At 38.3% G+C, this 21,554-nt stretch overlaps 1 protein-coding gene across 1 annotated transcript; it reads left to right on the top strand.

Moving 5' to 3' along the window:
- Positions 1 to 2,073: 2,073 nt before the first annotated feature.
- bckdk (branched chain ketoacid dehydrogenase kinase) lies at positions 2,074 to 20,813 on the top strand. Its single transcript, XM_038708462.1, has 11 exons — positions 2,074 to 2,491; positions 6,559 to 6,627; positions 6,760 to 6,870; positions 8,185 to 8,232; positions 10,543 to 10,662; positions 10,995 to 11,093; positions 11,920 to 11,993; positions 13,251 to 13,379; positions 14,208 to 14,297; positions 14,937 to 15,092; positions 18,043 to 20,813. The coding sequence occupies exons 1-11, from the start codon at positions 2,246 to 2,248 to the stop codon at positions 18,185 to 18,187; spliced, it is 1,287 nt and encodes a 428-aa protein (XP_038564390.1). The 5' UTR covers positions 2,074 to 2,245; the 3' UTR covers positions 18,188 to 20,813.
- The last annotated feature ends 741 nt before the right edge of the window (positions 20,814 to 21,554 follow it).

Raw genomic sequence — 21,554 nt, 5'->3', positions numbered from 1 at the left:
GTGTTAGGGCTGCAACTAACTGTTATTATCATTGTCTATTATTGTTGTTGTTGTTAAGTCTATGAATGGTAAAAAATGTCGATCAGTGTTTTACCAAAGCCCAAGATAACAAATTCAAATGTCTTGCTTTGTCCACAACCCAAAGATAATCAGGTTACTGACAGAGGAGTAAAGAAATTTGAAAAATATCCACATTTATTCTTTCTCAAAACAATTACTCAAATGATTAATCAATTATCAGAATAGTTGCAGATTAATAATTGATTAATCGTTGTAGATCTAGTTGGAATTTATTTAAAATACTTGTATTGTTAATTAACTGGATATTATTTTTCAATTTTATTACATAACAAGGTCCCTGGCAGAATGAAAACATGTATATCTCAACCAGGATTCCTCAACTTGTGATCATTCCCTCTGAAAGCTGCTCATTGCATCCAACATTACATAATGCTATAAAGAGCAATCAAGGAGAAAAGACTATGCGAAACATTTACCGAAGATAATATGTAATATATTATAGGGTAGGATAAATACAATTCATAGTTTTCAATCTCATACATGGCAGTTAATATGTAAAAAGAGTAAGCTTTTTTTATTTTTTATAATGTAGGAAGATGGACTGAGTTTTTGCTTTGCCTTGTTGTGTGAGTACCTGAACAGACTCCATAACTCTGTCATTGTGACAAAGTGTGTCTCATCCTTGCATGTAAGACAACAATCTGCTGGTGACTTCTGAGTAAGGATACCTCTGGAGCTCTTCTAAATTATTTAAACCAATTAGTCGAAGTAGAATGACATTATTCCATGAATAACTAGGAAATTTTTAAAAAGATTGCTATAAGCGGCAGGCATAAAGGTAGAAATGTTATAAGATATCAGCTTAAGTTTGCAAAGAAACTAGAGTAGATCATGATAAATTCTGGTATGTGTAGATTTTCCCTTCAGATGTTTAGTGAGACTCCTGCAAGGTTTGGTCTCCAGCTCTTATTTCAAACTAAGCTAGAGAGTGATTGAGATTGTGTTGGGATAATATAACTAATAAAGTCTCCAGGTCGAAAAATAGTTTGGGACTAGATCCCACACAAGGTATTTATAACAGATGAATAATAAACAATGATTATTGAAAGGAAAACAATGATTATTAAAATTGTTTTTAAAATAAACTCACTGATCAACTCCTGCTCAAAATCTGGTCCCTGCTCAGTGTAAAACATAAAATTAGGAGGGAATCATAATCTCGCAGGTCACTGGCCACACTTATACCTGCTTTTATACTCAGCAGATCATCCTTGTATGCACAAGCCTTAAAATAATGGCTTCTGTTTGTTTCATCTATTGAAAAAAATATTCTTACCTGCTCACAATATGTTTTAGTGTTTTTATAAGTAGAAATGTACTACTCAAAAATATGTTTGGGTGTAGTTACTTTTTAACGGGGACTTATACATACAGTGGTTATATTAAACAAGTGTCATGTCAAACATGTTAGGTAGTGTGGTAAATAGCTAAATGATGCTGATTACAGTTCCTACTAAAGGATCGTTAGTAGCAGCATAGATTGACAGTTTTTTAATTACAAACCACACTTAGCCAGTGATTGAATCAGATATCCTGGTAAACAACATCTGGCCACTGTGGTGGGTCATTGATCCAGGTGTCCAACAGTAGCTTACATTTGTTCCCCTGGGGCCACTTGCCAGGTAAATCCGGCCATGTGTGTAAAATGTTATTGTTGCTAATGTGTTACCCTTTACCAAGATAATTTCAGCAGTGTAACGCAGCTGTTAAAGTAATCTGATATGTACAATGAAATAAGGACTAACTAAAGCTCTAGGTATTATTTTAGAGAGAACACAGGAAAACGCACATGATTTTTTAAACATTTATGTGTTCCTGCATCTTGAAATGTGTTCCCTTGAGCCACAAGTCGGCTACAATAGGTACTCAGTTGTTTACTGACTGTTTCTGCTGCTGCTTGCAGTACTGGATGAGTGGTGGGGGTGTTGGTGCAGCTTTGCTCCGCCTCTGGGTGACTGATTGGTTTAACTGTCACGTCGTCGCCCCGACTCTCTCAACGAATGGCCAATGCTTACAAAGCCCTTTCTGGACCCTCTCTACTGTACTCAGATACATGCCTTTGTGCTACAGTAGGACGCGACACTGATGGCCTCGTAGTAACCCTCGAATTTAGTGCTTGTACGGGAACAGGACAGCCCTGTTCACACACACAGCTCGTCTCCAAATGCGTCCTGGACTGGCGAGTATAGCGGTAGAGATGCTGAGCGGTGCTACCTGCAGGGCCAGGCCGAGGCTCGGCAGACTCTTTTCGGCAACCCTCACCAAAACAGTGCCGCCGATGTCAAGCACGGGGAGCCACAGATTTCGGTCTACGTCCTCAATGCAGGGGTTTTCAGAGATGGCAAGAGAGCGGTCAAAGACTGTCACGTCGTTTTACAACCAGTCCGCAATTGACGTTTCCGCAGAAAAGGTAAGAGTCTGATTCTTAATCGGTGATCTCTGAAACTGGCAGCCGACGAGGGCGTTAAGCTAGCTGTAGCTGGACAGTTATGCTAGCTGTTAGCAAGATCTGCTGCGTTCACTGACACCGAAAAGGAAGTAAATAGGACGTTCTCCTACTTGGACGACCGATCCACGTTTGCGTTTAAACCTAGCTAGCTAGCTAAATTAAGTTAACGTTACTACTCGGGACCCGAGATAAGTCAAGGGATAAATCTCGAACTTGCTCTCCAACTTAGAGAAAGCTGTCATTAACAAGTAAATACATGCGGTTATGTAACGTCATATATTTTTTTCCCTTTATTTTAAATTAACTAACTGGAAGATGTGACGTTATATCAAATTAACACATAAGCAGCTACTTTTGGATTTGTTTTTTATATGATACAGTGTTTAGGATGGGGACTATGTGTACAATTACAATACGTATTTTCATAAAACTGCTATTTGACCGATTTTCTCCGCAAGATTTGAATACAGCGTCACGGTTTGCCATGAGAACATTCTGTTTAGCTAGCTTAATCTCGGACAAAGAAAACACCGTCGTGTTGCAAATGTTGCCAGCCCAATGATTTGTTGTTTATGATGTTGACCGTACAAGAAAAGTTGTCAATATAAAGCTGTCATTTGAACCAACAATTTACCAATAACCAGAAAGTTGATGGTGTTATGTTTCAGCGATGGAGGCTGACCCAATTCATGTAACGTTAGTTTACGATTTGGCTGCTTCTCGAGCTGCCAAAGTGTTTTGGCTGTTATGAAACATATGGTCTAAATGTGTAACGATTCCTAGATTGAACAGATCACATCGATCACACATAGATATGTTATATGTCATATTCCTCTCACATCGTTTATAAAATGTAAAGTTAATGGAATATTTAAGAACATATGTTCGCAAACTCCTCTGACTTCTTTTTGGTCAAAAATCTTTCCTTTCTTTTTCTAAAGCATTTTTATGCCTGGCAGGACAAATTGGATGCCCTTGTAGTTTGTCATAAGCTTACCAACTGTCTGTTGGACATAATAGTCAGCTTATTCACTCACAAAACAAACATCACAAACAAACATCACAAGTATTGCTTAATAATAGCAAAATGAGGAAATGAGTCATTTATAAAATAACAAATCATCCTACAAGAACATTGTTATCCACAAATGAACAATACAGTTGAAATAAAGTGCTGTGTAATCAAAAAAAACAATTAAACCATTGTCACTGTTAAACAGAGTGTGCTCTGCAGTAGCTGCAGAACTTCTAGTTCAAGTACACGTGGCCACTGATTTCCAAGACCACAAATCTGTCTGATTGTAGTCAGCTGCAGTTTCTGTCTTGTGATTTACAATCACACATTTACCCTGGTGCTCGGGGGCAGTAGGAGGGGGACTCACAAGATAGTTGTGTTAATTAGTTGGATTAAAAGGTGAAAAATAAGATTGCAGTCTCCTTGCTGTGGGGTATTCATAGAACTGAACCTAATGTTTTTTGTAGGGCTCTACATATCGATTATTTTTCAAGTCGATTAATCTTAACGATTAATTTTTCGATTAGTCGATTAATCTAACAACTAATTTTGTTTATTCTAAAGAAAGAAAAGTTGCCTATTACTCGATTAACATACCAATTTATCAAAAACATGTCTAATCAATACATCTATATTTTATTCAATCATCCTGATGAAGCACATTAGAATAATGACAATAGCAGCAAATCTTAAAATGAATCAAATTTCTACGTCACTGCTGTGTTGTGATAGTAACAATAACAGACATTAATTAGGCTACTTTACTTAAAACTTTAAATGTTTCTGACATGGATTCATTTCAATATTGAGTAATGCAGTATGATAATAAAATGTATTTCTGCATCAGTGAACACCTGAAAGGATTCACAGACTGTACATACAGTCACAGATCGTCTGTACTGTTAGTTTCAGCTGTTTTCTTGCTCATACGTGGCCGTTAAATAAACAGAAAATAAGAAACGGCTGAACATTAGATGACACGTGGTGTAACGTTACGTTACCATGACAGCAGGAGGACACAAATTACTTTTATAACATGAAGCAATGAACATTTTAACGGACTACGTGTCCTCATGCTGATAACGTGCCATGCTTGTGTGGCGACAGAAAGTAAACATCATTTGCGGTGCTGCCGTCTAGACAAATTGCTCCGGGATACTTTCGTTTCACGTGTTCGTGCTGCTTCACGTATTTGTGGACAGCAGTTGTGCTGCAGTGAAGCTGTTTCCAGTTCACAGAGCTCACGGAGCAGCACGCTGTTGAGTGTCTGTCTGAAATACTCCAAACTTTAGACGGTCGAAGGCGCGGTCTTGTAGCTGGAGCTTGTCCGGGAGAATCCCACACCAGATGCAGCGAAGCGTCGACGCGGATTACGTAATCGATTACGTCGACTAATCGCCCAGCCCTAGTTTTTTGTGACCTTATGACCTTTTTTTTCTAGAGCCACAGTCAGGTAAAATCTTCTACTTATACATTCCAGTTCTGCACAGAAGCACATATCTGCATGCCTCTTTGCACTTGAGCAAACCTTGTAATGGTGTCATAGCAGGGTAAACAAAGGTACAGCTGTTAAAATAATTAGCTGTTTAAAGTGTGCCAGTTTGGCTCTATTTACACCCAGTATTAACATGAAATCTGATCACAGTATGTTTGGCATGCATTTTCATGGTTCATTAGTGGGCATTTTTCCATATTCAGATACAGATGGCATCTTATTGGGTCTTAGCAAGCACTGACGACAATATCAAGCTGAGCTTACTTAAATAAAGTTAACCTGCCATTATTGATGGTTTTGGCTGCAGCTGTATTATATTTATATACATATTTTTAACACTTGGTGCAGTTAAATTTTGAGACTTTTTTTACACTAGTGTATCTAACTGGGGAGATTGCGTTGATGTGGTAATCATGGGCTGCTTTAGAATCCTGTTGCACATACTCATGGGCGTGACAGTGTTCGTTACATCAGTGATCTAATCTGTTCCCTGAAATCCAGTCACTGCTCAGTGATTCACTACCTAAAGTTTGGAGAAACATCACAGTTCTCTCTCCCGTAATACATGAGCTTTATTCACTCCCTGCACACAAAATATATTTTTATATAGCACTTGGTGGCTTGAGAATATATATTTGGCGTAGTGATTTAATTCAGTCATTTTTAGAAGAGTCCAACCATTGCTGAATTTTCAAAGCTAATGCAGATATTAATGTTTGAATCTTAAAACATCTGGTAATGATATATATTGACTGATGCTAATTATTTGACATAAATGCACAACATAAACTTCTTTTTTTTGTTTTTTTTTACAATAGTCTCTCTTGAATTTGGTTTAAAAGAGTTGTGACAGGTTTTGAATGGGATATTTTAAAATTGAAAAGAACTAATTTAATGGCGATACTTAGGACTGAACAATTTATCAGAATCGCAATATGGTCTACTGGAATTTGTTTAATTGCAGGAGATGCAATATTCGTTAAAGGTATTATGTTTGTCAAAAAACAAATTTAATTCATATGTATTTAATGAAAATAAGAATAATCATCTAAAAATTATTATTCCCCCTAGTATCGCAAATCATATCGCAATTGCAATATGAGTCAAAATAATCGCAATTATATTTTTTTGTCAAAATAGTTCTGCCCTAGGAATACTGTTTCTGAATGACTCAAACATATTTTTGGCAGGTCTGTACAGACATATATGACAATACCAATACATCTGTGAGAAGCTAATATTTAATAAGCTTAATTCTCTTTTCTTTTTTTTTTTTTTAACCAAAATGATGTGCCTGTGATGTATCAAAAGTTGGCATCAATTGTCTGGTCAGATTTGTCATCTTGTTTACTTATTCTTGGATCAGATAGTTTGTTATTAAAATGTTCCAAATTTATGGTGCATTTTATTTCAGCAAAATTGTTGTACGACTGTGTGTGTTTAGAAAACATTGGCTTCTTTTGTTAAATTAAGTAAGGGATATTTATATTTCTAAAAGTAAAGTTAATGTCTCCCCAGGCCTCAGTGCGACTGACCTTGGCAACCCTGTTGTATTCTGGGAAGTCTCCCGATGGACACCACATCTTGGTAAATATTTCAGCCACATTGAGAGAACTGCCACGTGTATGTTTTAATGAGAAGCTCTCTGATCTCTGTCACTCTTTACTAACTTGCTTTTCACTATTGTGTGTGTGTGTGTGTGTGTGTGCGTGATCCCAGAGCAGTGCCAAGTACCTACACAAGGAGCTGCCTGTACGAATTGCCCATCGCATCAAGGGCTTCCGTAGTTTGCCCTTCATCATTGGTTGCAACCCCACCATTCTGCAAGTGGTAAGGACACAAGACAGACACACAAAGCTCTGCTTCTGGGTACAATGTGGAGCTATACGTGAAGTGAGTGTGCGTCGGCCCTGTAGCAGATTCATACAAGAAAGTGACCTCTGGGCCAATTCACAGGAGATTCATGGCTGAACTTGAAATGAAAGGAGGGAAATATTCTCTTATGGTGCTTTCACACAGCGAATAGTTATCTCGATTTGGTCGGACAATAAGGTTGTCCTCTATATTACAAGTGTTGCTGGAGTTTTGACCTCTTCGTACATTTTCCATGCACCTTGGAAGTAGGTGAAGTTGTGCCGGAAATCGCTACTCTGCTCGTATAATACATTATAACGTGGACTGGCAGCAGACCCAGTAACCTTCAGGATGCAGTATGAGTCAGCGTGACATGACCCATTATAGATAAGCCAAGCTTTTATTTTCACAAGAGTTGTGAACTTACGAGTGTTCTTCAAACATTTTTTTCATAGGGACTGTTTCTTCGAGAGAAGGTCATTTCAATGAGCACTGTCCACAGTAAAGTCTGTGGAAAAATCCAGAGCTACCAGGACACATTACTGTTGAATTCTTCAAATGCCATTTTGGATAAACAAAATTCTTTTAAAAGCCTCATGTGCGGAGGTGGTGGCACAAGTCTCACACACAGATGTCTCAAAACCTCACCTGATCTGTCTGCATGGCCAGCAAGCAGATTCACAAACAGATAAATGATATCATAGTCTGGATCAATGTATCATGTTTTTTATTTTCAGAGAGAGTTTCTCGAGCCTGCACTTGGGAACAATGTTCTCTCTTTTCCCCTGCTGTCCTTTCGTAACAGATTTGCTGCCTCTGCATCTCTCGTTGCTGATGAACTTTCACCTAGATTCCTTTCGTTATGGTATCACGGAGCTCCTCTGTGGCAATTACATGAAGCGCAGCTCCTTTTGTGTGCCACCACTTGTAATGTAGGTCAGGTTGGCTTTTCTCACTCTATCAGCTCGTCTATCAAAACGAAAACAATGGTTGAAGCCGATTTTGAGATTATGAATTCAAGTTTGCTATAGTCCAGCCATTTACAGGTGAATTTAATCGAGGAACAATGCTTATTTTCTGGCTCGGAGTTGTTCAACTTTGTTGTTAACACAGAGAATTCATCACATAGAATCGTCCTGAAATGTAGGCCTGACAGTGTGTACTTGTTCGTAGTGGTGTGGGCCCCAGTAAGGGGCCCGCACTGGTTGTGTGATGCTTTTATGGTTGGATGGATGATCTCAGAGAATCAGTTTAACTGCAGCCTCCATGTCTCTTGCCTTTTTTTTACAGCATGAACTGTATATCAGAGCCTACCACATGCTCATCGACTTTCCCCCGGTGAGTGTCCTCCACACACACACACACACACACACACACACACACACACACACACGCACAAGAAACACACAAACATGCACAGGGTCAAAAAAGGTACAAAAGGGAGTGGTTACTTATGATCATAAACAGGAAGTGTGAACATTTGCTGTCAAGACTTTTGATTGGCTTGCATGTAGCAGCTCCGGGATTGGTTGTTCTGTTCAGCACAATGTAACCCTAAGTCCTGTTGCTTGTTTCCATCAAGTTTTATACGAAATCGATTGAATAAAATCAAATTCTTCAAATTCTTGATTTTGTCTGACCTAAATCCCCCAAAAGGTCAGAGAAAGATAATAAGAGAAAGATGCAAGCCCACATGTTTAACAAGCTGAAAGCACCTTATATTTTGTATATTTAATTTTTTAAATAACTTAAATTATCAATACATTTTCAACATTGTGTTTGATTAATTTGGAAATACAACTATCCACAGTAGCACCCTGGGAAGAAGATTGTTTTGCCAATTAAGGTACTTGGAAACCAAATAGATTTCTTCCTGCAGGGTGTCAGATATTTACTCCTCAGTTTGCTAAACAAGGCTGACTGTGTTGTGTGACTGTTTTCCCTGAGAGCTAAAAAATCTCCCACAGGTTGGTTTGATCAGCAAAACAGTCCAGCCATCTACTGAATAATAGTTACTACAAGTTTAATAGATAACAAGATTACTCTTTCTTTGGACCATTGCCCTAATATGATGTATACTGCTATAATAATGTTGGACGCCCCTACGGTTGCTGCATTAAAGTAACTGCAGTAATAACTGAAAACTGCTTATTTTGATATACTGAAGTATGTACACCTCTTAGGAGGTTGAAACATTGTTTCTAGTGCTTGGGGTAATTAGAAAACCCTAACACAATGAAAAATCTGTGTTTGAATTTAGAAAAGGTGCATGTGAAAGAGTTAAAATATATTTATCCAACCATGTACCTGACGATGATGATGATAATAATAAGTTAAAAGGGTGGCTGTAAGGTGTTCAGCACTCTGAGAGACTGTATAAAATTTATCAAAATGTTATTTATTGTGCTGCTCAGATGTCACTCATGTTGCTACAGATTTAAATATTATGATTCTTAATATTCAGAATCATAATAACTCTGTTAGCTATCAAAAGCTGACAACTTGCAGTTTTAGTTTTAGCGTTCAGGATGCGTTCAGTTTCAGAAAACGTGCACAGTGTGGAATGTGGGTCAGTTATTTCCCGGTTGACCGTGAACAACCTAAGCCTTGGCTCTTGGCAAATAAGAGACGTGTGTCCATTTGGTCCTGTCTTAGTCCATGCAAGACTGCAGATAATGACAGACCTGCTGAAAGTGTTTTTCCATTCTGCTCTCAATAAATTTAGGTACACATTTGTTCCTGTATATAAACTTATCAGTCTGATCTGAAAACCGGCCCTCCGGCTTTTATACTGACTAAAAACAGACATGTTAAATTCAGAAAAACATACCCCTTATGAGGGTATGAGGTTATTCTTGGACTTTTATATGTTTTACATCACTGCAGCATGATGGGTGTAATTTAGCTTTTCTGACTCTCGGGAACAGAAAAAAGTCTCTAAAGCAATAAACCAACCGCTTGGTTAAAAATAAAAGAGCCACACGCTGTCTGCTTTGGAAGAAACACCAAAGACACCAGCAGGAGTCAATTAATATTAATATTTCTGAGTGTGTAATGTGGGTTTAGAAATGTGTTTAAGCTCTTTAATGTGTAAGAACTGAGCCTGAAGACTTCAGTCTAATGTCATTTTGCTCTGCTACAGGTGCTTTTCTGACTCTAGATACTATAGCAAATAAAGGCTGACTAAACCACATCGAATGGTGGTGGAGTCACCTGTACTATAATAGCTCACATGGTTAATTTAATGTATTAATAATGCACATTTCCACAGCAATAATTCAATCACTTTATCAGAAGCATCTTTCTCTTTTTGACAGAAATACTGTTTTCATTTGCTAATTAATTGTAGTTGCTTTTAAGTAGCATATTTTTCAACAACTGTTTTCATTTCAAGCTGCTGTTCAATTAAGTACTTTCTGCAGATTATTCAAATTAAAAGACAGATAAGGGAGGGATTCTGGAAGCAACTGGAAAAGATTAATGAATGGACAATAGAAAAAGTCAAAGCAATAGAGTGGTGAATATGACAGGACTCTGCTGTCATGCTGATGGATTTACACTATGCATTAACATCAAATTTAAATGCAGATCAGAAAATGAGGAGTTAGGTTTAAAGGGTTCATATGAAGTGTGCCCCTCTATTTACAGATCAAGGATCAGGAAATGGAGGGTCGTTTCTGTAAGCTGGTGCAGCAGCTGCTGGACGACCACAAAGATGTGGTCACCATGCTGGCCCAGGGCTTCAGGGAGTGTCGCAGACATGTCCAGGTAAGACTGCACCTCCAAAACTCTCACAACACAAAGTTAACAGCAGGATGGACCCTACACTGGAAATTATTGTCCATTAATGTAATTTTGTAATACTAGCCTATATAGAGTATTCTATTTTGGACATTTCATTACTTTCATTACGGTGATAAAAAAACTTCATAGTAACTTCTCCATTTATAATAATCTCCATTTATTAGATGTCTCTTGTAGCTAATATACCAGATGTTTGCTATATAGTACACCTGTCTTTATTTTATAGTTTGTTTTTGGTGCCACTGTTGGAGTTGTTCTGGCTGTGTCGCAGAAAGTAAATTTGACTGCTATTTCAGGATGAGATGATCCTCCGCAACTTCCTGGATACAACATTGTGCTCCCGTCTGGGAATCCGAATGTTGGCCACACACCATCTCGCCCTCCATGAAGACAATGTACGTCTGACTGTTCCTACGATTCAAATTATTTTTAAACCTTTGGCCTGTGTTGCTTGTCTGGAGCAGGATATGTGGTAGGATGAATGAGTTAGGGTTGTTTGTTGTCTTCAGTAGGAACGAACAGGCTTGGGGCTTATACGCCCCCTAGAGGGTTAAGGCAGTGCTGGAAAATAATGGTTGCCTCACCAAATATTGACACTTTGGGCCCAATTTGGACATTTTCACCTAGGGAGGTGTTCTCACTTTTGTTGGCAGCGGTTTAGACATTAATAGCTGTGTGATGTGTTATTTTTGAGGGGACAGCAAATTTACACTGTTATACTACTTTACATTGTAGTTTCATTTCTTCAGTGTTGTCACATATATACAACACAGAAGATAATCAAATATTTACAAAAATGTGAGAGGTGTACTTGTTTTTTTTGTTTTTTTAAAGCTCAGTAATTTCTAAGAACAGCTGGTCATTGTAGTTTTGAGCAAACATTACTCAAACAAGAGGAAAGAGCACAATATTGGAATACTTTCAGCAGTGAGCAGCAGCAAGAAGCATCAAATAAATTGCCATAATAGTTTTGGCACTCTAAATTGTATTTTAAAGTGGAACAGCAACTGAACAAATTAATTATAGCCTATAGCAGGATCGACAGCATTCAGTCGGAGAAAGAAACCTCCTCCTTGCAGTGAAGCAACAGTCACATTGAAACTACTGATTAAGACAAATTACAGTCTTAGCTATTTTAAATTGGTTTTTTAAAGTTCTTTTTAAATAGATGTCTTTCTTTGATTTAAGTAAACGTTTCAATCTTTCTTTTTTTTGTTTCAGCCCGATTTTGTTGGGATGATATGCAGACGTCTCTCCCCCAAAAAAATCATAGAGAAGTGGGTGGACTTTGCCAGGTAAGTGTTTAGTCACACAGCTTTGTTTATCACCTTTTAGATGACTTTCTGTTTCTGTACGAGCGCTCTGTTGACTGAGGGAAGTCAGAGGTCAGCTGATAAACTCTCAGGAAAATGCGTGTAGATGGCACATGGAGCTGTGAACGAGATATGAGCTATCATTCTTGTTTACCTTCTGTAATCTTATCAATTGACCTTTTTAGGAGTCAGTGACGTTATCTGAGTTGAAAAGTTCATACAATTGGTGGTCTGGTAAACCAGAATGGAAATAATCAATTATCTGTTATTATTGTTTGGGGCAGCTGGTGAACACAATGAACTCAGTACATGTAAAGTACAATACATTTGCATCTCTGATATAGCTGAGCTTGACAATAGCAATGTGGCTTTATGGACACAATGTCAGTCAGTTTGTCTGACCACCACATTGGTCCAAACTAAAGTATCTCAACAAATACTGAATGGATTACCAAGAAATTAACATGATTTGGTTCAGACAAGTTAAGACCCCTTCAGGATGAATTGTTAGAACATTGCTGATCCCATAACTTTTTATTTAGCAGCACCATCAGGTCAAAATTTTAATTTGTGCAGTGCTTTGGTTTATGACCAAATACCTGCAAAACTAATGACATTACCTTTGGCCTTAGCTGTACTTTGTGTTTAGTCGTAATTAGCAAATGTTAGCATGCTAACACACCAAAACTAGGATGGTGAACATTAACAGATGCAAAAAAAAAAAAAGACATGGAGGAATTGACAGTGTTTAGAAGTTAAAAATTAATTGCAAGTTGCATTTCTTGTCTTGACAGTCTTGTCATGTACAGTGTGCAGCATAACAATGCTGTTGTATAATTGTACGTTAAAATAAAAGTTCCTCTAGAAACTCCATTCAGACCTTGAATTGTTTTAGATCTTTTAGTGCAATTTGAGGTTTATTCAAATTTAAAATCGTATTCGTAGCACTTTGGGTTTCCAAGTTCATAGTCCTTTAACAACTTCATGCTAATTAAAGCCAACAATGCGGTTTAGCATCAGCTTTTCAACATAAAATATTCCACATCTTTCATACATTTGCACTAGTCAACTTTTAAAGCCAGCAATCCAGTTTAGTTCAAGCCTGTGTGGGAAGTGGGAAGGCATGACTTTTTTTGGGGACCATGAGAGAAAAAGTGTGTTTTTATGTTACTGTTGTATATGAGAGCATATACAGTACATTGCAGTAAATGTTCCTCATGTGTTTCTCTTGTCCACCAGGCGTCTGTGTGAGCACCAGTACGGTAACTCGCCCAGAGTGAGGATCAACGGACACGTAGCAGCTCGCTTCCCCTTCATCCCACTGCCTCTGGATTACATCCTGCCTGAGCTCCTCAAGAATGCCATGAGGTAACCTTACCACTTATACCTACTGTGCAAATAGATATTTATTGAGCTCCAGCTTGACTCCCTGTTCCTGTCGTTTAAAGGACTTAGAGATGGAAATCATAGCATAACACACACTATCTCCAAGATTTTCTTTTCCCAAGTTGGGATGTAATATGCCTTCAGTTATCGGCACGATCCACGATAAAGTTGGAATGAAAACAAACTGAAATTTTATTTTCTATAGCATATAATGTAAAATGACCAGGACAGCTGCACAGTGTGTGTCTTCTCAGTTATCACAAACCCATATTAATGTAAATGTATTTAAAATGTTGTCACAGGCACAATTCCATAATTCACTGAGGCTTATATAATCATTTTGATGCATTTATTGTGTCCGTAAAGAGCAATGGAAAATGGTTTCCTTCTGCTGTCCCCCACTAACATCTCTGGGAGCAACACTTGACCCTTGAGTCCATTTCCATCCACAAAAATCCAACATATCTCCATTATAAACATTGGCGTTGTTTCCTGGTGTGAGTGAGTTCTGCCTCGTTGGGGTCAGAGCTAGGGGAACCGTTTTTGGCTGGAGCTGCTGGCTTTACTGTGTGTTTGTTACATTCTCATCATTCTGCTTACTGGTTAAGAGGACCAAAGCAGAAAAGGCAATTTGGAAAGCTGTTGAGTTCGTGTCAGCGTACTCGCAGCTCCTTTTTTGTTGAAAACAATTTAAAAAGTCAGACTGTTTATTCCATCTGACAAATTGAAGGTTTATTCATGAACCTTTAACTGAGAAAGGGCAGAACTGTACACTCACCATTTATTGACATCCATCTATTTGTGTTTCAGGGCCACCATGGAAAGTCATCTGGACACCCCATACAATGTGCCCGATGTGGTCGTCACCATTGCCAATAACGACATTGATTTTGTCATCAGGTGAGGATCTAAGTGTCTGTAGGTTTTAAAAAAGAAAGAAAAAAGGACCACAACAATATAGGGCTGAATGATTTTGAAATATCTAATTACGATTTTTACGACTGATATTGCAATTGCGATATAATTTGTGAGACTAGGGCGGAATGATCATTTTTACACCATTATTGTCGTTTTCATTGAAAACAAAACAAGTTATGAGGTGATTTTTTTGCGATGATCTGTACCAAATTGATGTTTTCATAAGACTCTCTGCGATAAGAAAATTGCAGTAGGCCGTATTGTGATCTCGATAACATTTCGATTAATTGTTCAGCCCTACAACAATATTTAATGTTCCACAGTAAAATTTACTGTGGTTCCTCACCAGACCTGTATGTCAGGAGAGACCATTACAGTGTTATTATCAAAGGATAAAATCCAACAGTGAACTATAAATCAAATCCTACGGTGTGGCTGCCATTGACCCCTTGCCTCAAGTATAAAATCCAGCTTTATGAGTCCCTGTCAGAAACTTAGCTACTGCTTTAAACAAGCTGCAGTGTTTTGAAGACGGAAACATTTAAGCCAAAGAAAAGGACATAATAGTAGTCAATTATTGTGTTGCTCTAATATAACTACCCCTCCCCCCCCGTCTTTAAGGATCTCAGACCGCGGTGGTGGTATCCCTCACAATATTATAGACAAGGTGATGGACTACCACTTCAGCACTGCTGAGGAGAGTGCACAGGACCCACGCATGAGCAACCTCTTCAACAACATTACCAACAGTGGAAACCAGTCCAGCCCTATGCACGGGTAAGAGCTTGATAGTACAGAATATCCATGTCCAGAATTTACAAATGTTTAGTGTGGCACTTAACACCTGCCTTGTTTGACCAGTGAAATGAAGCAGTTTTGTTAAAACATCACAGTCACCCAATCTTAACCTAACTGAACTTTTGTGGGAGGTTTTGGAGCAACATGTTACACAGCGAACACCGAATGATTGAATACCTTTTTAGTAGAATGGTGTTTTTTCCATCCAGTTGAGTTCAGAGACTATTATTATTATTATTATGCCACCGCGCAGCAGCTGTGAAGCTGTTCTGGAGGCTCATGGTGGTGTGTGTACGGTGTAAATGTAACCAGCGCCACTGAAAAAGCGTAATAGGAGTTGGCTGTTCACTTTCTCTGGTGAGTACATTTAGTTTTAAGACTGTTGGATTGCTAGACAAAATTGTCAGCACTGTTAAAATGACAGTTAATGTGAATTACAGATGCACCTAACTAAGCAAGATAGCTAGCTCCGCACACGGCTGTTAGCTCCACCGTCCATCCAAATATGGTCACGTCCGGTGCCGCTGGTTGCAAAAAATAAATAAAAAATCAACATCGCGTGGCCCTATCAGCCTAACTCGCGGCTTCAAAACGGCAGTCCGTAAACCTACAGGTGATGTCACGCTGACTATCTATTATTATCGATGCATCTTGATGCATAATTTAAAAGTATTTAATTTGCATAAAATTCAAAAGAAACCTCTCCTAATTAGCTTAATTAGTTTGCATCCCTTATTTACATTAACCTCAGCTCCATGGTCCTTCATTTATTTAATAATCAGTTGTCAGACTCTGAAAATATAGACTGAAATATAATTATCAGGATGTACAGTATGTATGCAGGACAGATCTATACACCAGTTTAGTCTTGCACCTGATCTTTTCAACCCTTGAGAAGTAGGTAAGTTAGTAATGACTAGTGCTGGGCAATGATTAAAATTTGTAATCATGATTTTCTTGTGATTCATCGCATTGTTACATGCAAAATTGAATAATGAATTCTAAAGTAGTGTATTCCACACTTTTAATTTAAATGTACTGCTATCTACACAAAAGTGCAATAACATGTGGTTTGCAAACACTTTAAACAAATAAGGTGCTTTTTACCAGCAGTTTTTCCTTCCTTTCCTACACAGTAGCAATAAAATATGTCCTGTAAATCTCAACTTAAACATTAATGTAATCAAATCAAATGTAAAACCAAAGCTATTTGCCACTGCCAGGCATTACCTTTTATCTAGCTTGTTAAAACAAGTTACCAAGTGCAATTTTCTTGGGGGTTTTTTTCTGAACAGGTATCAGCAGAAACGTTCTATGTTCAGTAGCAAGTCAGGTGAAGTGGCACAGTCATGCTCGCCTCACGTACATGCCCACCAGCTGCCAAAGTTGAATAGTCTTGAACTTTTTGCACGTGACGCGCAGCACAAATCATTGGAAGAGTGACTGATCCTCGCTGTTTGTGAGTTTCCAGAATCTATTACTGTTTACTAAATAAGACATCAACAGGAGGGAATTCGCACAGCAGAGCATCCCCGCAAAACTAGATGAAGGCCTAGTATCTAGAATCAGGTAAAGTTATGTAGCCTATAATTTTAACTTAAGGTAAATATGCTACAGCTGAGTAGCGCACAGAAGCCGTTGCCATGGTTACTATCCACAGAGCACCTGCCGTTCAATCCTGGAGCGCTTATCTCCCTTTCTGAACACTGGAGCAAAGAGCAAGAGTACAGGGCCTCCCATACGCTGCATCCAATGTAGCCTAGTCTGCCGAAGTCTACCTCCACTGCTTGTTTGGGTGGGTGATTTGCAGGCTGATCAATATCCCACCCCTCCTGTGACCCATGGTTTGACTGTATGTGTTTTCAGAGCCAGTGATAAAAGAATTGTCGGTGTTTATTAATTAATGTGGCAACGCGATAACGCATTTAGGAAAAAAAACAACAAACAGCAGGTTACATCATCTGTATGAGTGCGTGTGTTGAAATCATTGGAGCTGCTTGCTTCTGGGTGTAATGTGATGGGGAAAGTTTCTCTTTACGTTGCCATTATCACAGAAGAGAGACAATATTAATGGCCACTTCCACAGACTGCTTACTAATGTAGAAATAATTACATATGCATTTTGGAGAGACTGATGCATTATACCTTTTCAACATCTGGCTAGAAAGTATCTCAAACTTCCTCCCAAGGTGGTTTGTATTAATGTTAAAATTACATAATACATGTTTGAGGAGATTTCTGAAAAGCAATGAACACATTTTCATATGTACTCAACGTTGGTGTGGAGGAAAGGTTTGTGGGTTTATTAAGTCATGACATCCATGCCCTCTCAGGATGCCTCCAGTAGGCTTGGCAGTGACATCCTCTGTCTCATGGCCAGCCATATTTACCTTCAGGTGGCATTTCACATCTCATTTACACCTAGGGCCTTATCTTGTCTGACCAACGCAGTGGTCACTTTTACGCCCAGCGCCCATGTTGTGAAAGTAGCAAATGTTCTTGTGCCCACGGGAGTGTTAAAATGAGGTGTGGTGAGAAGTGAGAATATTCATGTTGCATAGAGTAGACAAGCGCATATAAAACGGACGTATCTGTTTGTTACTGTTAACAGAGGCTCCAGTTTGCAGTGTAGTTCATACACTTCACAAAAAAAAAATATTGTAGAGTGACAATATTAGTAATCTCCCTGGTGCAGGCCCATCTGGCTTTTAAAGGGAATGGGAGATGATGATTTTGTAAATACATTTGCCATTACACTGTAATTCATGTTATGCCAAAAACACACCTCCACCCACATACACTATAGATCGTTTAAATAGGGCTGTTTTAAATCATATCAACCAAGCATGAATCAGTTAGCTGCGCAGCGCAGATACAACTTGAATCACCTCAGCGTCGCCTTAAACCTCTGTGTCTTTGTGTTCTGCAGATTTGGCTTCGGCTTGCCCACGTCCAGGGCCTACGCTGAGTACCTGGGCGGCTCTCTGTCTGTACAGTCTATGCAGGGCATCGGCACTGACGTCTACCTGCGTCTGCGCCACATTGATGGCAAAGGAGAGAGCTTCCGAGTGTAAAGCTCCCCCATTGGTCATCTTTGTAGATCCCAACCTAGGAATCGGGCCATGCAGGAGTACAGAGGGGTTTTCATCAGGAAAGGCTGGCATGGACTACAGGACTTCGGTCCTCAAGATGATGGCCTACACAGTATGTTGTCAGAAAGCTCCTAAATTCACCAACCCACCACTACTTGTTCCCTTTTTGGTTTGCCTTAGACCGATTATAAGCTATGTTAGCTCTCAAATTGATGATGATGATGTTTGTTGTTTTCCTTTGTGTTTTGTACCCTGTGGCATGTTGTCTTGAAGTTTTAAGGGACTTTTGAATGTGTTTAGGTTATCGGGACAAACTGTGCATGACAGTGGACATGGATGTTTATGTGGAAGGAAGGGAAGGAAGGAAAAAAAGAGCTTCAGTTTTAAAGAAGTTCACTTTGAAGTTACCTGTCACATAGCTGCAAAATAGGAACAGACGTTTTGATGATTAAAGAGACACTCCAGCAACCCTGTCAACATCTACTCAAAGTGCACAAAGCTGCTGACCTATTCCATGATGATCAGTACATCCATAGTTTGAATAACCAGATCCTTTCAGTGTGTTATCAGCTGTTTGTATCAGAATCTAAGGTCTACAAAGGTAAACGGCTTGTATTGGTTGGAGAAGTATTAGAGCAACCCATAGCGATAGAAACCAAGCCTTCAGTTCAGCTCTGGCTGATGAATGCCGATGAAACTGCCAAAACACCGAAAGCTCATTAACAGATTTCTGTCTTGTTCCGTTTTGAGAACACATGCTGTTCAGCAGTATATATTTTTTTTTTTAATTTTTGTGGAGCTTTCAGGCAGGGAAGCCAACCGAGATGTTCAGTTGCCTTACTGTGCGACACTAGTGCTTCAACTGCATGCTACTTGTCCTTTTTTTGTTGCCTTTATCAGTTCACACAGATGCACACATCAGTCCGTTTCATTAGTTTGATGTCAGATGTTTTGCACAATGATTAGTATTTCCGTTTGTTATGCTCAGCACTTGCACCAATCATAGCAGTTTTTGACTTTATTAAAACTTTCAGAGTAACAATATATCAGCGAAGTAATGTCAAATGTCTTCTTTTTTCTGTTTCATCTGACTTTAGAATTATGTTTTTTTGAATGCGTGACAGTTGTTTTTCTGATAATCTTTTGTTTTTTTTGTATATGCTTACATTTCATGGCGCATATGGAAGTTCAGATTGGCTGAGGTTGCTAGTCTTTTTTTTGTCCTTTTTTTGGGGGGGGGTTTAGAAATTTGCCCCAATAGATGATCACCTCAAGCACTCCTCATATTGTGTTGAACATTCCCCAGTGAGCATCAGTTGTCATCCTGAATGCCACACTTATCTGTTGGGAGCATTTGTTATTATATTAGCTTATACTGTTATCTTTTTAGCAGCGAGGGCATTTACAGTCTGGAGTTATAATTAGCAAGATGGGAAATATATGAACTTTGTAAAGTAAACCATCAGAAGTTTGCATTCAAAGCAGTTTTAAGCATCTTCTCTTTTTTGGCTCTGAGAGATTGGTTATATTATTCGGCCAAGAACAACATTTTATTCTAAAGCTGTATCCTAAACGCTTTAGACTCACATACATTGTATAGTCTATCTACTAAATGAGACTGGTTTTTTTTCTTGTCTTAGAAAACCTATAGATAATAAGATTCTGAAATGTTTTATATCTTACAAATAAAGTAACTAGCTCACTTGGAACAAAATGCCTCCCGAAGCTATTTTTCTTTTTCTTTTTTCAGAGTTTACATACACATGTTCCTTGAGTAAAAATTGGATTTTAGCTTGTGAGACATTGTGAACACATAAGTGAACCAGTTACTTTAGCAGTTGTAAGATATTTAAACATAATCTGTTTTGATTTGTGAAAGGCTCATATTTATTTTGAAACAAAAATAATTGCATATAATTCACAGTAGATGATGACATTGACAGAGAACAGCCTGTATTATGTGTACCTGTATCCCTGCTGAAGCCCTGTATATGAATTAATGTGTTAATTGTGGCTTTGAAGGTCTTGAAGATGTAGCATAAAGTATATAGCTTATGCATGTAATGCAGCGGGGGGAGTTGCACCACATAATCTCCAGATGCTGGTAAACAATGGTTTAAGGTGTGTGGCCCTTTTGAGACACATTAGCAGGTAACCAGCATCATTCTGAGATTGTGTTCCGTCACAAAATGTTGCTGGTAAAATGTTGAAGGTGGCTTGTAAATTATGGCCTTAGAAGCCAGGCTGTGGCTTTTGTGAAGCATGTCTGCCCTCTGCTGGCCTAAAAAGAAAAGTGCAGGCAGACAAAATATTGGTCTTGTGTGTGTGTGTGTGTGTGGGGGGGGGTATAAGTGCATCAATTCAGTTTTTGAAGGGGAACAGCTGAGTTTCTGAATTTCTACTTAACAGGTTTCTGATTTTGTAATTTTTTGCAGATAGAAATGAGGATCAACACACAAAAAATAAAAATAATGTCAACATCATCTCCAATACAAAGCTGAATATTGGAGTCATGTTACTGTGTGTTTTGTCTTTTAGAGTGAAACTAGCTCTCCCATGTTTTCTGTTGTCTGTCTGTAAACATTAAATTTTACTTGGTTGGAACTTTGAGAGTTATCTTCATTGTTTTACTTACTTATGATCAATGTGTTTAATTTTAATACTTTCATTTTTTTTATGAGAACTATCATGAAAGTGTCACAACTTTGATCTTTCTTTCTTGTACGTCTCTGGTCAGGAATTCACTGTTGTCACAAGTCTTGCATTTGCAGACTGTTTACCTATCAGAGTGTTTTCTCAGCTGGGTGGCTGGGACTAGGACTTGCTACCCTTCAGGGAAAACCATTCCCTCATCACATTTAATCAAAACAGTTCGTGATGATTCATCTCTACTCATCACATGGGACATAAAAACTATGGTTTCACATAATGCTGATAAACACATTCATGGGTATTTCTTTTCTTCTTTCAAAACCCAGTGTATTAAAGACAGACCAATGCACTAGCAGACTATAGTCCATATTGTGATATGACAGATTTATCAATGTCTTGTTAGATATTTAAATACAGTTGCAGAGCAGTAAACTACAGCAATATCAAGCCCCAATGTTTTATTGTTACACAATATAGTTGTGTAATAAAGGTTTATGTTAAAGACATTGATCACAAAATGATTTTGTGAAAACAAGACAAAGTCCGCAGTATGACGTATTAGGGCCATTGTAGGAAAAAAATAAATTAAGTAGCTGAGGGAGTAATTATATTTAGATGAAAAAAGAAGAATTTCTGAGATTGAAGTTGTAAAAATAGGGGTAAAAACATGGATATCTGGATTTAAGTAGTAAATTTA

The sequence above is a fragment of the Micropterus salmoides genome, unplaced genomic scaffold (genome assembly GCF_014851395.1).
Source record: "Micropterus salmoides isolate LMB-PRFRI ecotype aquatic unplaced genomic scaffold, ASM1485139v1 Ms_hic_scaffold_9, whole genome shotgun sequence".
Taxonomy (NCBI): Eukaryota; Metazoa; Chordata; class Actinopteri; order Centrarchiformes; family Centrarchidae; genus Micropterus; species Micropterus salmoides.
The sequence above is the reverse complement of the archived record's forward strand: the minus strand, read 5'-3'. Positions and strand labels throughout refer to the sequence as shown.

Coding starts and splice junctions, on each gene's coding strand:
- bckdk (XM_038708462.1), top strand. CDS start 2,246: ATGCGTCCTGGACTGGCGAGTATAGCGGTAGAGATGCTGAGCGGTGCT. Junction 6,628..6,759: donor CCGATGGACACCACATCTTG/GTAAATATTTCA, acceptor GCGTGATCCCAG/AGCAGTGCCAAGTACCTACA. Junction 15,093..18,042: donor CAGTCCAGCCCTATGCACGG/GTAAGAGCTTGA, acceptor TGTGTTCTGCAG/ATTTGGCTTCGGCTTGCCCA.